Raw genomic sequence first — 16,417 nt, 5'->3', positions numbered from 1 at the left:
CAGATACAGCCCCTGGGGTCAGGCAAGGTCCCCAGGGATCAGGCTAGACCTGTAGTAGGAGAGTCGCTGAAATCAGAAGGTCCCAAAGGTCAGGGGGCTCCCTGGTGTCTCACAAGGTCCCCTGGCATCAGAGAGGGTCCCATGAGGTCAGACCCTGGAGTAAGACAGTGCCTGAAATCAGAGATTCCTCATGGTCAGGCAGGGTCCCAGGGTGAGGCAGGGTCCGGGGTGGCACAGTGTCACTGGGGCTGGGGTCAGGTCAGGCCCCAGGAGCAGGACAGGGCGCAGGGTGGAGAGAGGCAAGGGATGCTCCATGGAGCAATGTCCAGGGCTCAGAACTGTGTAGCTACGTGGCTCCCTCAGCCACAGCAGTGGCTCCTGGCCATGGGGTGGTCTCTGGACAGTGGATTTTGGCAGAGGGGTGATGCCCCAAGGAAAACAGCTGGGGAGTGGTCTTTAGCAGAAGTGGTTAACACTAGTCATGCTCAGAGCTATTGTTCTCCACTGGTATTCAGCTTTGCAGACTTCTGCTGCAGCTATTTCAGGCCTGCTGGAGGGCTCATGTACCCAACAGCCTGCCTGGTTTTTCTTCTAATTATTTCAGTCAGTCTAAAAAAAGACATTACCTCCCTCTGCAAACCTTGCCTCCATTGTTCTCAGCACAGAAAATAAGAAGGAAAGGAGAATAAAAGTCTGACACCCTCTACCTCCAGGTTAAATGCTCTTCTGCATAGGTATAGCAAGTGCTGAGAGGAAAAACAAGAGGCAGCTTCTGCTAACCAGAGGTGGAAGGGATAGCAGAGCATCCATCAGGGCAGGCTACTCCCATCCTGCAGGGCCAGGGGTTAATGGAGGAGCTGGGAATCACCCTGGGACACACCAGGACTTGAAATGAGAAATCCTGGTACTGTCAAGGCACGTTGACAGGAGAATGATTGCTGTGTCAGCAGAAAGACATCTCACATGGGAGGGAGCAGCTAATAGCTGTGCTGTGATGAATCTGGGTTTTGACAAGAGGCTGAGGCACCAAACACACTCAGAAAAGCCAAGGGACGACAGACAGGGTGTCTGTGAGCAGACTGGTGTGAGCAGGGAGAGAACATCAAGAGGGAGGATGCATTGTGCTGGCCACCATGGTCAGGGCATTGCCCAAGTACTGCACTTGCCCTCCCTCTCCTCTGACCTGCAGGATTTTGGGGTAGGACCCCCCTGTTTGCTTCAGTTTTACAGGGCTGCAAGAGCAGCAGGGGCTGAGCCAGGACTGGAGCTCCTAAGAGAAACTACACACAAATAATTATTAGTGATAATTATCAAAAACACACTGATGACATCTTCTTCCTATCAGCTCAGCTCAGTTTGGCAAAGGCTCTGGTGTCTCCAAGACAATCCCCATGTTGTATAAACACCTTCTGTGCCTTCCCTCCATGGCCAAGAGCCAAATTAGGCAAAGAAAATGCTGCCACAAGCATCAGTGATGGCACAGAGGGGCCTGGCCAGTAGTCAGGGATTTGACAACATCCTTCAGGTTCCTTCTTTACCTGGCACAGCAGGCACCTCTGAAAGATATATCAAATTGTGACTGGCCATCAACATTCAGAGCTGTCACCAAGCCAGTGTTAGCTCTCTGTTGCCTAACACCAAGTGGGAGCTGGTTTTAAAACATATTTTCTTTGTATAATTTCCTGAGCCATCAAAATGGGTTTTTGGGTGGGAAGTGGGATTATCCTAGCTCACCCACAGCCTTCTCAGTGGGTGTATGAGAGCAAGACAGGGCGCCAAGTTTAGCTCCAGAATGGTGCCAGACATCACAAAATAAACTATTGAAAAAATATTATATTTTAGCCAGGCTTTTAAAGGAACCAAAAATCCCCAAATTACCGGAACTGTTGTTCAGTATTCTCTGTTTTCCTGGCAGGGCTGGGGGAGGTGAGGGGAAGCCTCTGGCTGTACAGATAGGGTGGGGGCTGTGGTTCCAACTCTCCTGGAAAATTTTAATCGGTCAAAAAGTGAAGAATATTTTTAGCATGCTGTCAACGTGCATGTGAGGACGTGTGTGCTGTGAGAGCATGCGGTGCAGAGGCCACATCCCTGGGATTTATCATCTATCCTCATCCTTGCAGGCAGACCTGGAGAGGCCCACTCTGACCCCCTCCAGCATTGCAGGGGAACCTGTCGTTTACAAGAGGATGTTCAGTTCACAACAATGGGGAGGTTGGTCCAAAAATGCTGCAGGGAGTGTTGGGAGTGTGTCTGCAGCCAGAACAGGCTGCCCTGTTGTCTTCTGCATTGATAAGAGATGGGGAAATGCTGCTGCAGCAAAGTGAAACAGAGTCACAAGTGACACCAGGGAGGGTGGGAGGGTGAGTCATGGACTAAGAAAGTTTCTTTGCAAGGGGACCCATGAATCCTTCTGCTCTGTGCCTCAATGGCCACATTTGGGGTATTGCAAAACTTGGGCTGCAGGATGTAGAGGAGTTCCACCAAAGTGGGTGTCAGGAGCTCTGGTTGCAGAGATACAGCTTCCCCAAAGCCACTCAGGGATTCACTCAGCCACTCAGAGACAGGACTGGGATGGGTGGGGAGTCCCTCCTGCCCTCACAAACGTGGACAAACCAGTCTCTCCAGCCACAGACACCACATTAGAGAGCTGTGGTCGCCCTCGTGTCTACCTGCCATCCTTTCCCTGCTCCAGGCAGGGAGCTCTGTCTCCTGCATCCAACCCAAGGTACCTCGTGACCAGGGTCAGCCACTCCACCTGCTCTCGCCTTGGTTTTCCTCCACTTCAAATGACAATAACCCATCTCCAGGGTGCTCTGAAGCCAAGTTCATTAGTGCCTGGCTTTGTTAATTGCTTTGAGCAGGGCTGGACAGACAGAGACTCATTATGGCAATTGCCCTGTTATCTCCTCAGCACTGGGGAGGGAGGAGGTGAACATGCCTGTGAGACTGGAAGCCAGTGCTGGGCTCAGTGAGGCCACAGGGCTCCTGAGCTGGAGGAGAAATCCTCAATCCCTTCATATGCATGGTGAATTAATGGGGATGTTCTTCATTTCAATCTGCTTGGTTGGGGCTAAAACAAAGAGGCCCAGTGAAAGTGCTGGATCTGAATGGGTGTGCAAATGTAGGGCTCAATTCAGACTATTGATGCCAAGTAGAGCCTGTGGCATCTTCTCAAAGTGCACCATGGTTGAGGGGCTAAATCAGTTCTCAGGTGGCCTGCAGTGTGCTACCTGTGCTAGACACGAAGTGTGGGGTGGCCAGATCTGTGGGTGATGCATGGGGAATTAGCCACAGCAAAGGCTGGAGGAGATGGGAAACCACAACATCTGGAACTGGCATGGAAGAAGGTTTCTCTTTGTTACCAGCTTTTTGGGCTTAAATCTTGTGTTTTATGGGCAGGCCATGTGAAAGGATGGTGCTTCCAGCCACATTCCCTGCTGCAGTAGGGCAGTTGGGGTTATCACACCTGGTGTGAGGTTTGGCCAGTAACTTCTGACCTGCCAAAATCCTGGTATTACCTGTTTTTTTTCTTGGCTGATACCAGTCTAAACTTCTGCCCAAATCAAACCTGGGCTTTCCAGCTACTCATGCTCCCTATTTTAGTTCTATGTGTGGAAGAGAAGTCCCAACTATCTGCCAAAGCCATCAGCTTGCAAGCACTCACGGGAACTCGTGTGCTCTCCCTGCTGATCTTGCTGGTTTTGTCAGAAAGAGCAGTCCTGGCTGCAGAGGACGTCTGGTGCTCACAGGAGGGACAAAGCAGTCATCCTTACTTACAGGTAGGTAAGGAGGTCACTTGCTGGGGGAAAACATGGGAGGTGAGTGGTTTAAATGATCTTAAAACCAGCAGTGAGTGGAAGGAATTTGGCCAAGCTCTGTGGCACAATGGCAAGTGGGCAACAGTGATGCTGCTTTGTGCTCTCTTCTTCCTTTCTGTTTTAACTCAGCATGAGCAGTAAGCCCTGATGAAAGACAGTGAGTGCAGGGTGGAAGAGGTGACTGATGATGCCAGAACATCACTGCTGGTGCCCAGCTGATGGCCACAGTTCATGCACAGGTAGGAAAGGTGGGAAGGAGTGAACCTGGTGGGGGAGGGCTCAGGATGCTCCTCACTCCTGCTCCACTGCTGCATGGGGTGAATGGGAGCAGTGTGGGGCTGGAATGGGGCTGGAATAGGACAGTCCATGCTGTTCTTAATCCCCAGGTGTTTTGAAGCCAGGGCTGTGCCCCATATCCTGCAGGCAAAACCCAATTCTTATGTAAATAGCTTGGAGCAGCTTCCCACATCCCTCATCTCATCATCCTGTGCCTGGGGCAGTTGCCTCTGGGCTTTCCCAACAGCTCTACACTGTTCCTGGCCTTCACTGACATCTCCACCAATGACAAAATATGCCAAAAATAACCTCTGCTCTCCAGCAGGAAGGTGGGATATAAACACACTGACTGTATGTTAGTGTTAGTGCTTGCCAGGCTTTCAAACTGGACTGAATTTGGGGGGGATCACTTCCTGCTCCATAGTCCTGACCTCCCACTGCCTCCCTGCTCTGTCTAAGCATGGGAGCTCTCCAAAACACCTCTGCTCTGTCCATGCCACTTTGAGAAGGTAAAGCTGCAGCCCCAAAGGTTGTGGAGGGATTTTTTTTAGATGAGTTTAAGGTGAAGCAACATTGCAGGGTGCATGGCAGCCACCAGCTTTATATAAATATATTTTATATATATATATGATAATGTCTTCAGAAGAGGATTGTTTGCTGTGGCAAGAAACAAACCCTCAGAGAGGTGTAATCTGGTACCTGTAGCACTGATGGCCCTAGTAATATGATCCTGCTTCGTGCACTCTTGCTCTCCCTTGGCCATCCTGATTCTGATCCCTACCTGCCACCCTGTCTGGTTCCTGAGCACAAAGGGACTTGTGAGTTTTGGGGACTGATGGCTTGCACAGCAAGGAACCATGGAGTTTGTCTGAAATTACATTCTCTCTGATTTGGATGAGCATGTGAGGAACACAGAGAGGCTGCAGAAGGGGTTAAATCAATAGTTACATTTAACTCAATGCTGCTGTCCCAGTCGTGCTGACTTCCTTTGTCCCCTGATTCAAGGGTGCAGACCTCAATGGCTCATTCTGAGCCACCATTTCTGTGGTGAACATGGACTTTGACAAACATGCTGCAGGATTGGGCTGGTTTGTGGGCTTTTTTTTGTTGAGAAGAGGGAAAGAAAAATTAAACAGCTTGTCCATGGCTGTGGTCTATGGATCAAACCCAGTGGTAAGACCAGCTCCTCAAAATTTGGTGTAAAAACGTGTATCAACAGTTGTTTCTCACCTCAGGGTTTCCCTGCAGATGCTGATGGCCAAATTACTGCTGCCAATGCTTGGGTCCCTGCAGGAGGAGGCTGGAAAAATCTTGTCTCTTGGATCAGGATTTTAGGGTGATGCTTTCCCTGAAGATGCTTTGTGCAGTGGCTGTGGAAATGAGCTGAGTCTTGGTGTGAGCAGGGAGGGGGTGAGATTTACACTGTGCCCTGGTTTTGGTGGTGACTCGTGAGGTAGGACTGGGTCAAGTGAATTCTGCAAAGATTTACAGCAAGAAAATCCTTTTGAGTGCAGGGCTTATTGCATTGATCTGCTGTGTCCCAGCCAGGTTCTGAGGTACTGCATGGCCCGGCAGCCAGTGTGAAACACTCCCTGGGATGGAGTTTTCCTCCTGTCTTGGATCCATGCCTCTTTGGCCCTGCAGTGAGGTGGCACTGAGGCCAAAGGCACTTTGCATCCCTCTCCCAGCACTGTGGCCACCTCCCAGCCTTTCCAAGAGCTTGGTGACCGACTGCCCAGCTCTCAGCTGTGCCAGCGTCCCACCTTAGCACAGAGCCGTGGATGGAACAAGCTGTGGGATGCAGGAGAACGTCTGACTGAGAACATGTGGGAAATACTTCCTTTCTAAGATTTCAAAATGTAATTAACGTCAATAAGAACCGTTACGAGCCTGAGTGGGGCGAGGAGAGGGACTCAGACCTCAGAAGGACAGGCACAGCCTTTGCAATAACGCCTGATGTGGTACCGGGTCCTTGCTGCCTCCGACATCCCTGCCTCTCTGTCTCCAGCATCGCAGCCATACCGCCCGCACCCCTGCCCCATCCCTCCCCTCAGCCGTTCCCCACAGCCCCTCTCAGCCCATCCCCGCAGCCCGAGCCCCGCTGCTCCCCGGGCAGCAGCAGCAGCCGAGCCCGAGCCCCGGCGCTGCCCTTCCTCCCTTCCTCCTCCCCGCGGCGTGGTGCCATCCCCACCTAGTGCCGGCCCGGCGCACCGGCCGCGGGCAGCCCTGGGGCTCCCCGGGCTCCCCGGGCTCCGGGGACACTGGCATCTCCTCCACGTCCCCGGCTACACCCCGACACCCGTGGCACGGCCCTGCGGGGAATATTCGTGCCCCAGCCCCGAGGGATGCTCCGGGATAAAGGAACGGTGGGAGGAAACGAGCTGATGCGGCCTTTGCACCGCTCCAGAGGACGGGGACAGGCAGAGACCACAACGGATCCCACATCTGCTGGGGCTGTTGGCCTCCTCATGCCCCATCCTGTGGACCGAGAAAACGGGATTTTCCCCCTTTCCAGGAAGACGAACCCAGCTGGGGACAAGGGAAAGGGCCACATCCCATCCCCAATCACCGAGCTTGTCCCATCACCAGGGCTGGACCCCTTTGGGTATCACTTTGGGGATGTTCCTGCACATCACAGCTTTGGAGTGCTTAGTGGTATTTCCCAAGGACACATTACCACAGACCCCACAAATCTCAGTGCTTTGGGAGCATTACCTCCCTTGCCCCCCTCAAGCCCTGTAAGCACCAGCTGTAGATGTGTAGGGCAAAGTAAGAAGCCAGGAAATGCCTTGAGGAATGCCCCTTGTACCAGGTCTGCTCTTGTCCCTCTCCAGCCCATCAGAGACTCCCAAAGCTATCATATCTTTAGATTTTCCTTCCCCTCCTTCACCCTGTTGCACCTCAGATCCCCACAAAGCTTCTTACCAGCCCTGTCCCTGTAGCCAAGGGCTGTTCTCCCTGTCCAGGTGCTATCCAAGCCAGCCAGGGCATCCAGAGCTATCTCCTCACCTGGAACAAGGAGGTGAGCAATCATCTCTGCTCAGTATAATTTTGGTTGGATGGACCCTCTGCATATTGCTGCACCCAGTCCCTGGAAGGAAGTGGATCTTTGCACTAACATTTTCTGAAAGTTTGCTCTTTTATTCTTTTGTGTTTTCTTATCTTTTGTCTGGCTCCACCCTCCCTGGCCATTGCATAGGCACTTTCCTCAGCTCCCTCAGGTGCTGTGGCCTTGCTGTTCCAGCCCCATGGGGGACACCAAGGTCCTCTGGAGTTTCTCCATGGCTCAGGGGTATTCAGAAGGAGGATGCTGTGCAGGATGCTCTTCCTCACCCATAGCATCCTATGGAGATCTGGGAATATGCTCAGAAATTTCTGAAGACCACAGGAAAGCACAGGAAAGACAGACTGCAGGGTGGGAGAGGAGGCAGGAAGAAAGGAAGATTAAGGGGTGATGTGGCCTCTTTCATATTTCCTGATGAAACAAGGAAAAAGCCCAACACTGCCCCTATTTTTTGTTGGAAAACCCCTTGCAGCTCAGCCCTGAAAGCAGGATTCAGCAGCTTGGCACAACTCAAAGGTTTCCTCTGCTGCTTTAAAGAAAATGTTGGAACAGAGCAAGCTTAAAGCTTGCTGAAGAGGCCCATTTATCTGGGAACTGAAAGAAAATATTGGGATAATATTTGGAAAAGCCTGTGAATGGGCATGGCTCAGCATGTGCCGGGCAGCAGCAACCTGCGAGCTGCAGGGGGAGAAGCCACCCTCTGCATGTGGTTAATTTTCCCCTTTTCCTTCATTTCCTTCCCATTTCCTTCCTGGCTATGAAAGGTTTTGCCGTGCCTACGTGGGTCCTTGAGATGTATTTTCCCCAAGACAGTGGTAGTGCTGGAAGAAAAAGGGATTTTTCATGAGCAGGGTGGGCACAAACCCTGCCCAGTCTGAGTATCCAGTGGGGCTGATGGGGAGAAGGTGTTTCTTTCCCCTGGTTAACAACTGAGGCTGAATTGCAGGACACACTTAATCAGATATCACTAAAAGCAGGGTTGATTCCTGACTAATTGGTGAGTAATAACAATTTAATTGGCAAAACTGCAGTGAAGCTCCAGCCCTCCCTTCCCAGAGCCATTAGCAGCATCTATTTTATCATTTGGAGTCTGGCTGGGATTCAATAAATAGGGTTTTGTTGGTTTTTTTCACATTTAAAAACATTAATGTGTGTTCAGAATTCAGTTGGACATCTCATTTGGCTTTGAAGCATAATTATGCTTGATGAGAACTAATAAGCAGCTTTCAAATCAAGACCAGGTTAGCATCTCTCCTGCTGTCTCCTGCAGGGAAGCCGATATGCCACAACAGCTGATTTTTATGGGACTAATCCAGATATGTCCAGGGCTTCACAGAACCCTGCTTTGTCTTTGACTGGCTTTTTTTTTTTTTTTTTTTTTTTTAAAGTTATTTTTCCACCAAGGACAAGTTTTTATTGTTGCAGAGTTTTGCTCTGTGTGGGATTTCCACCCACTGTGGGTCTCAGGGTGCTTTCACAGGATGCAAAGGGTGATTTGCTGAAAACAGCCTTTTTTACCCCCCCAACCTCATTAGGAAAGAAAACAAACATTAGAGGTTTTTTTTATTCAATGTGACTAAAGGAATCTCAAATTTTCAGCCCCAAACTGATCCCAAGTCTTGAGACCTTGGTGTTTGCTCCAAGTCTGGCTGCAGGCTGAAGCAGATATTGCCAGTCCCTGGCACAGATGATGGCTGATGGTTGAATTGGTGTCGAGGTCGGCCCTACTCCAGCACCAGTGCCTGCCCTAAGGTGGAGCTGCTTCTCTTTCAGCATCGTGGCCGCCCAGAGAACACTGGATCCAGTCTGGTCACCCAAATACTGCCTGCCTGCAGCTTCTGAGCTTCTCAGACAGAAGAAAGCCCATCCAAACTGTGAGTTTATGTTTGTTTTCCATGCTCTCCATTGAAATTCCATGTCAAAGGTAAGCTCACTTGGAGATCACTGGAGATGCTGCCAGCATCTCACTTGGGCATGCTGCCAAAACCTTCAGAAATGCCCTTGGTGAGCCCCAAGCATGCTCTGCCACTGGGATGGGGAGCGAGTCCTGGTCCTGGCTTGCCAGGGGATGAGGAGACACAAACCCATGGGATACTCCCTTCTCCACCAAAAGCTGACCCTTCCCAATGGGGGCTCTCCTGTCCTTTGCCAGCAGAGTCTCTCCACTGTCCCATGGGGCTGCTCCCACCCATCACTCCCACAGCAAACACCAAAGCTGCTGCTTTAAACCCCCCAGATTACCAGCTGAGTCAAAATACTCCCAAAGTCTAAAGGTGGCAAAGGAGAAAACCCCTCCTGTCCTGTTCTGTCATGGCTCTGGGGACTGGTATGGGGGTTAATGGCCACCAGCCAAAAGCTGTGGAGGAAAGACCTTCAGTTGTGAGCACTTGGTGCTTGGGCAGCTCTCCTGCATTTTTTTCTAAGACATTTTACAGCAATTAAAAAGCTGCAGGTAAATGCCAAACCCCAAATCCTGGCAAAGGTGCCAGCTGCTCTGCAGTCAGGACAGACCCAGCCACTGACTCCAGGCTGACCATGTTCCAGCCCTAAATAGCTGCTTTTCAGGGACAGGTGGGTCACAGCAAACTTTATTTTTCTGGAAACAGCAAGCACATTGTGCAGGGCAGGCTTTCCAAGGATGCTCTCCACACCCTTTTCAGGAAATACCATGCAGCTCTCCTTCGTGTCATGCCAGTTTGGTTTTTTTTTTTTTTTTTGATTGGCATAAATGATAGCCTTGGCAAGAACACACCGTGTTTTCCCTGGGCTGTTGGATTTTATTTTGAAATCGCTGGTCTTTGCATCTCTGGTTTGGTTTGATCTGGTTTGATCTTTGCATCTCTCCACCTCCAAGCTCATTGCTCTCCTCTTGTGCTTCTGCTCCTGGTGCAGTGGGGTTTTTTGGGAAGTGAAAATGCAGTGGGGAGGCTCATCCTGTGCCAGTCACAGCCAAGTCTTTGGTACATCACCCCAGCTGGGGGTGAAATAGAAAAGTCGTGTTTGATCTGACAAAGCCGCCATAGAGAGCAGACAGCAGTGTCCCTTCCTGGTGACCCCCAACCCCTTCTAGGAGTGCAACTTTTGATCCCAAATCCAGCCCTGGAGCTATCATTCTGACAGCAACAGCCATGCTTCCTTTGGGGGAGCCTGAAATAGCCCCCCCTGCATGGTGACAACACGTCCCCACATGGCACCGGTGTAACCGGCTTTTCCAAGACCTGCTCTTCCAGGGGTGGGGTTGGGTTGGCTCAGTTTATTACCAGCTCCCTCTTGACTCCAATGCTTCTCCCTGGTGCAGTGCTCTCAGATGAATTGGGATGGTGGGAACAACCAGGATAGGTGGAAAGATTCCTATTTCACAAGTGGGTTAAGTGCCACATCCCATGGTCCACTCCCTGTCCCAGCACCCTCTTCAGGTGGAGCATCTCCCCATTCTACCACCTCTTGCTTGGGCATTTCCTTCCATGCCCTAATTTCCAAAATAACAATAAATTCCAAACATATTTGAGATGGGTGAAAAGGCTTGGGTTTGTTCCCTTTTAGTTCAAGACCAGTACAGTCAATTATCTTTGATTGATTTCCCCACCCTATGAATGTGTGTGCTGGGCCCAGCAGTCCCCAGAGCATCCTTCAGCCACCAAGCTTCAATTGTTTCTTAACTTCAGCATCCATCTTTTGGATATTTTTTCAGGCCTGAGTCCGTAATGGGCCCTTTCTCTTTTATCTTTTATTACTAGCATTTTTACTAGGATGACATTTGAACTAGTCAGGGAAATCTTCTTGCCTGCTACAGCAGTACCTGACAATCAAGATTTAATCTTTCTGGAAAGGAAGAACTCATCAGATGGAAAAAAAATTCTGATATCTGTGAAATTGCAGAAAAGCAGAGCAGGAGGAGCCTGTGGGAAATCTCCAGCCCAGCCTGGAGCAACACAGCGACTGTGCAAGCCTCGACCATTGCCGGACAGATGTTGGTCTAATTACAGCTAAAACCTCTGGCACTGGGGATGCTCTGTACCCTGAGTGTATCACTGCAGCCAGGCAGCCTCTCTAATCCCCAATTTAAATCCCTTTGGCTGCTGCCTTCAGTGCTTCAAAGAGGTGCTGGATGGCAGAAAACCATTGGCACATCCTCCTTGGTGATCCCTGTGCTTCTGAGCTCTTCTACCTTGGCCAGAGTGCTTTTTCCCCTGTAAGTTTCCCCATTCCTCACTGAGAGCTGCCAGGGGTCAGAGATTTATAAAATGGGTGTTTCAAGAATTTGGAAATTAATTTCCCTGTACCAGCAATGTTGTGACCAGGGCTGGGCACCAACACAGAGCTGCCACTTGTCCACACCTCCTTGGGCTTTGCTCCACCTCATCCCCTCCTTCCTCTCTGCCACATTTGATGTCACCTCTTCAGACTGAAAGCATAATCCAGATTTAGAAATGGAAGGAAAAAGGCAGGGACAGGATTTTTCCAGTGAGCATGAATCTCCTGGGAATTCACCCAGGGCTTTCCCAGCTGCAAAGCTGGTGGCTGCTGCACACTGACAGCACCGGTGCCATTGCCAGAGCCCAAGTGCTGCTGTGACACATCAGCCATGGGAATGAAGTTCCACGGAGGCTCCAAATCTTATTTTCCACTGGCAAGTTTCACTGGCAGCTCACTTGTGTGTAGGATTTTGCCATTAATATCCCCAAAACCATCTGGCCACTAGTGAGTCTGGGGTTATTTTAACACCTAAAAGGGCAAGCAGAGGAAAAAAAAAAAAAAAAAAAAAAAAAAAAGAGATTGTTTGAGATGAGTGAATATAAATGTGTTGTGGTTTAGCATAGTTATAATGGAAGAATACTGATTTCTCCTGCAGATTTACAAGTCCTTAGAGGGGGGCAGGGACTGCAGCCGAGAGCCCAGAGTGTTTTGCCATCGCTGCTGTGTGCTGGAGTGAGCCGGGCAGCTGCCGGAGGACGCTGGAGGCATTGTGCTGCCGGACAGGTTTGAAGGCTGGTGTTAATGAACTGGTGTTAATGGGCTGGTGTTAATGGGCACCCTGATGGTGAGAAGTCAGCACTGGAGCCGCCGTGTCAGGGGCTGGATCTGGGGGTTCTTCCACGTGGCCGTCACCGGAGAGGGAAGAGTCAAGCTGCAGTAACTCCCCGCTGCAGACAAGATCCTGAAACCGCATCGCTTTAATTACGCCAGCGCAAATTTCATTCATTTGGTTAAGCCTGGGAGCTACAGAAAGAGCTATTTCCAGGTATGCTGGTGTAATTATTGCATGCCCTGGATTACCCACCGTGCACAGATGCATGGACGGGGTTTGTCAGACTCTCCGGCAGAGCGGGACAAGTTCGCAGCCATCGGCACGGCGATGGCCCCGCTCACGCCTCTGCACATCCCAGCACACGGGCTCTGCTTGGGTCAGATAAATGGGTTTTAACCTGATTTGTGCTGTAATCTCCATGTCGACAGGCTCTCATCATGCACAGGATAAAACCCCGGCTCCTGTGGCTGGGGGTTTCACCGGGCAGCTCCTGCCAGCAAGGCTGGCTGATGGTTCCAAGCCAAGTGGCTTCCCTGTTCTGGCATCCCAGGGACACCTCTGAACCGTGGGTGTTTGCAAAACGGCTTTTGTTTGTTTAACTCCTTGCACTGCAGCAGGCAGAGGCACAGCTCCCACTGTCCTGTCCCTCCTCCACAGGCAGGAACAGGGTGACAATCCTGTCTGCCCTGGGCAGGCAGCTCAGTGCCAGCCCTGTCATCCCACCCCTGGAAAAAATAGTACCTTCTGAGTGCATTATTTATACTTTCCTTTTCTGAACGTGCCTTAAAAAGAAGGGCTTGGTTTTCAAAGGAGCAGCATTTAAATTACATTCTTCCCTGCTCGTCCAGCTCTTTGCTGTAATCTTACTGCTGTACAGAGCAATGAGCATGTGTGGGACCTGGTGGGATTTTAACTGTAATTCATGGACAGGTATAAAATGCCAGGGTTATTATGAATTTTATTCAGGAGAGTTTAAACGTTACTGGTTCAGCAGTGCCTCTTTCCATGCTTCCTTTGCAGCAGTTTCTGTTTAACTTCTTAGCTCACAAAATTTATTTTATTGTTGGTGGCTCAGTGTAATTCTCCAGGTTTTCAAATAATCCCAGGAAAAGAGTTAACTGGAACCTCTGCCTTAGTCTACATCCACTGCAAAGCATGTGGGGCTAAAGTCTGTCTTTCCTGACACCCCTGGTAAATCCCTTGGGTTCATCTGGGAAAATTGCCACCCTGAATTTCAAAATTATGTCAGTGGGAGACAGGTCAGGAGCAGTGCAGGGACCAGGGAGCACGAAAACCTGGGTGCCAACATTGCAGTCAGCATTTGGGCAAGGACCTCACCCAGCTCACATGATATTGCAGGCTCAGCAGGGCACAGGGTTTACTGGTACCAGTAACTATTCCCCAGGCAGATACATCAGGAGTCTTGGTGAATGGCCTTGGGATGGAAGTGTGTGTGAGTGGCTCGTAGCTAGGTTTTGATGGCCATGATGATCACTGTTGAGCATTGCAGTGGGATGCAGAGCAATCCCAAACATGGATTTAGCCTGATTCTCCTGGGATTTGCCCATTTTTTTATCACCTAGCACAGACACAATGAGGTTCTGCACACACACCCTCAACAAAGGCAATCTCTTTCCTGTCGTCACTTTCTTCTGAAAATCTTCAGAAAGCTTTTCCCACTGCCATAACCTAAAACCTCCCTGCTTCTGCCAGAGCTCATTCGCCCTTCTCTGCTCCCTGTGGAGATACTTTGCCCCTACTTTGCATCCCCTGCCGACATCCCTCAGACCTTCCCCAGCAGAGGGAGGTGGATGTTTTCAAACCGAAGGGTTTTCTTTCATCTATTCCCACCTCTCCTCTGGTTCTGCCCTGCTGCATCTCTCTGGATGTGCATCACACACGTAGCACATCTAGCACCCGCCAGCCCTGCTCATCCATCTCACACACCTTAATCAATGGGAAACTTGAGGAAAAGCCCATAAACCAGATGGGAAGTGAGGATTGGATTTGCAATGTGTTGGTGCTAATGGAAACCATTCTTCACTGCATAATCAGAAGGAATGGTCACACACAACCCATCTTTTCTGCCCAGGGTGCTTACAGGGCAGCCCTGTTGAGGACATGTGGGGTGATGAGTCCTGGAGGCTCCAGTGTCCCTGCAGTGATAGCCCACAGGGATTTCAGTAACATCTTATGGTGAAAGTCACCAAACTCCCCAGTGCCTGCAAATTGTGGCAGCAAATTGTCACATTTCTAATGCCAGCACGACACTCTTTGCACACAGAAACCCTCCAAATCCCCATTTTGCTGATATTTGTAATTTCCTGGGATAAGCCTGTCTGTGGCACAGGGACTCACCTCTATCTGCCCCTTCCATGTATTTGCTGCCTGCAAATGGGTCAAAGCCAGCCCAGCACAGGAGCTGCCAGAGGATTTTGGCCCTATCTGAACAGGCTCCCTATAAATTTCCCTTGCATTAATCTCATTGTTAAGATGGGAGTACTTCCCTATTTCCTCAGGCTGTCACTAGCTCACCTGCCCAGTGGCAGGGCTGGTACAAGTGGGTGGCACCAGGCTGTGATTTTCCTCTTCAGCTCCAGTGATGGGTTGTACTTACTGCTCCTTGGATGCCCCCTCATCCTTACACATCCAGGTAGGTTTTGCAAATCTGTCTGGGGCTCGGGAAAGTGTTTGCATTCAGAGAGATGGGATGTGGGGCTTGTGGCCCAAATGCCATTCAAATCTGGTCAGGGTCTGGAAAACAGACAATACCCACTCCAGGAATCACAGCCACCCTGAGACCATCCCGGCTAGAGCCTGTAGATGCAGCTGCGCGTTGTCAGGGCCCTGAGAGCTCCGGGTGCATTTCTGAAGCTCGGATATGATTCTGGTAAAGCTGTGGTGTGAGTGAATGCAATGCCACTGGTTTAATTTTATTTCATTTTGGGCAGTCGTCAGCTCCCTGCCGGCCTGGGCCCACACTGGCGGGGAGGGAGGGCTGTGGAACAGAGCATCCCCGGGCTGCTCTTGAGCCCAGCCTTTGTATGTGCCACCACCTTCCCCAAACAAAGCCCAGTTTCTAATACCCCCCGAGGTCCCTGCAGTTCCCTGAATAGCATCCCTGGGAGGCAGAGTCAGCACTCCAGTCATCTGCCCCAGCTCGTGGATTGTGGTGCTGCCCCTCGGGTGTGTCCACGGCCAGGTTTATCCTGCCTCCTGTCCCAAAATCCTCCCCACCAGCCAGTTCCTCCTGGCCTTTCCCAAGCCCAGGAGGAGCTGTCTGGGGTTCGTCTGGGGGTGCAGGGGGGATGCCAGGGGTGTGGGGGCAGTGCTGGAGGGATGCAGGGGGGAGATGCAGTGGGATGTGCATGTGGGGGTAGTACAGAGGGATGAGGGTGAGGGAGATGCCTGGGGGGATGCAGGGAGAACGGGATGGGGGAGATGTGGGCAGTGCCAATGCATTCCAGGGAGAGAAGGGGAGGGGGGCTCAGACTGGCTGCCCAGGGGGATGCAGGGGCTACGTGGGGAGTGGAGCCGTGGAAAGAATGATGGGTGGCTGAGGGAACGCAGGGACTACGTGGGGAGTCTCTTCGCGGGGTTCAGGGGGTGCCTGCAGAGCAGATCTGGGAGGATGCATGGAGGGCTGCCCGGGGGGAATGCAGATGCACAAAAGAAGATGCAGTGCCGGGGCATGCAGGGGGATGCGGGGGCGATGCGGGGGCTCTCTCGGAAGGGTGCCATGTGTTACCTGAGGAGCAGAGCTGGGAGGATGCGTGGGGGCTGTCTACGGGGGAAGGAGGGGAGTTGCCCCGGGAATCGGGAGCACAAAGGGCGATGAAGTGGGGCGCAGGGCGAAACCCGGAGGGCGATGCTGGGGCATGCAGCGAGATGCGGGCGGATGCGGGTGGTTGTTCACGGAGCAGCACCGGGGCGCGCAGGGGAGGATGCAGCGGGGACAGGGGGCTGTCCGGTCACATGCACGGGGAGGCAGGGGGGGTTCCGCGGAACAGCACCGCGACACGCGGGGGGACCGAGGGGGTCTGTTCGGAGACCAGCGCCGGGACGCGTAGGGGGAATGCTGGGGGGCACAGGGAGTTGTCCGGAGATACGCGGAGAAGGGTCACAGAGCCGCGCACGGAGAGGTCCGGGGAGCTGCCTGGAGTCGGGCAGGGGGGCTGCAGGGGTGTCCGGGGGGTTTCCGGGGAGCAGCGCCGGGCACGCAGCGGGGCT

General features: G+C 51.7%; 1 protein-coding gene across 1 annotated transcript in view; it reads left to right on the top strand.

The window, feature by feature from the left end:
- The window catches only part of PCSK6 (proprotein convertase subtilisin/kexin type 6), a 53,772-nt gene that overhangs the window by 2,723 nt on the left and 34,632 nt on the right, over window positions 1-16,417 (top strand). Inside the window, exons 2-4 of the mRNA XM_085588965.1 lie at window positions 2,121-3,779; window positions 3,948-4,057; window positions 8,932-9,032. Coding sequence (XP_085445091.1) covers window positions 4,003-4,057; window positions 8,932-9,032 — 156 coding nt within the window. The 5' untranslated portion in view covers window positions 2,121-3,779; window positions 3,948-4,002. The remainder of the gene's footprint in view (window positions 1-2,120; window positions 3,780-3,947; window positions 4,058-8,931; window positions 9,033-16,417) is intronic.

This window comes from Lonchura striata, chromosome 10, assembly GCF_050655825.1.
Source record: "Lonchura striata isolate lonStrDom1 chromosome 10, ASM5065582v1, whole genome shotgun sequence".
NCBI lineage: Eukaryota > Metazoa > Chordata > Aves > Passeriformes > Estrildidae > Lonchura > Lonchura striata.
Note: the sequence above shows the minus strand (reverse complement) of the source record. Positions and strands in the feature narration are given on the sequence as shown.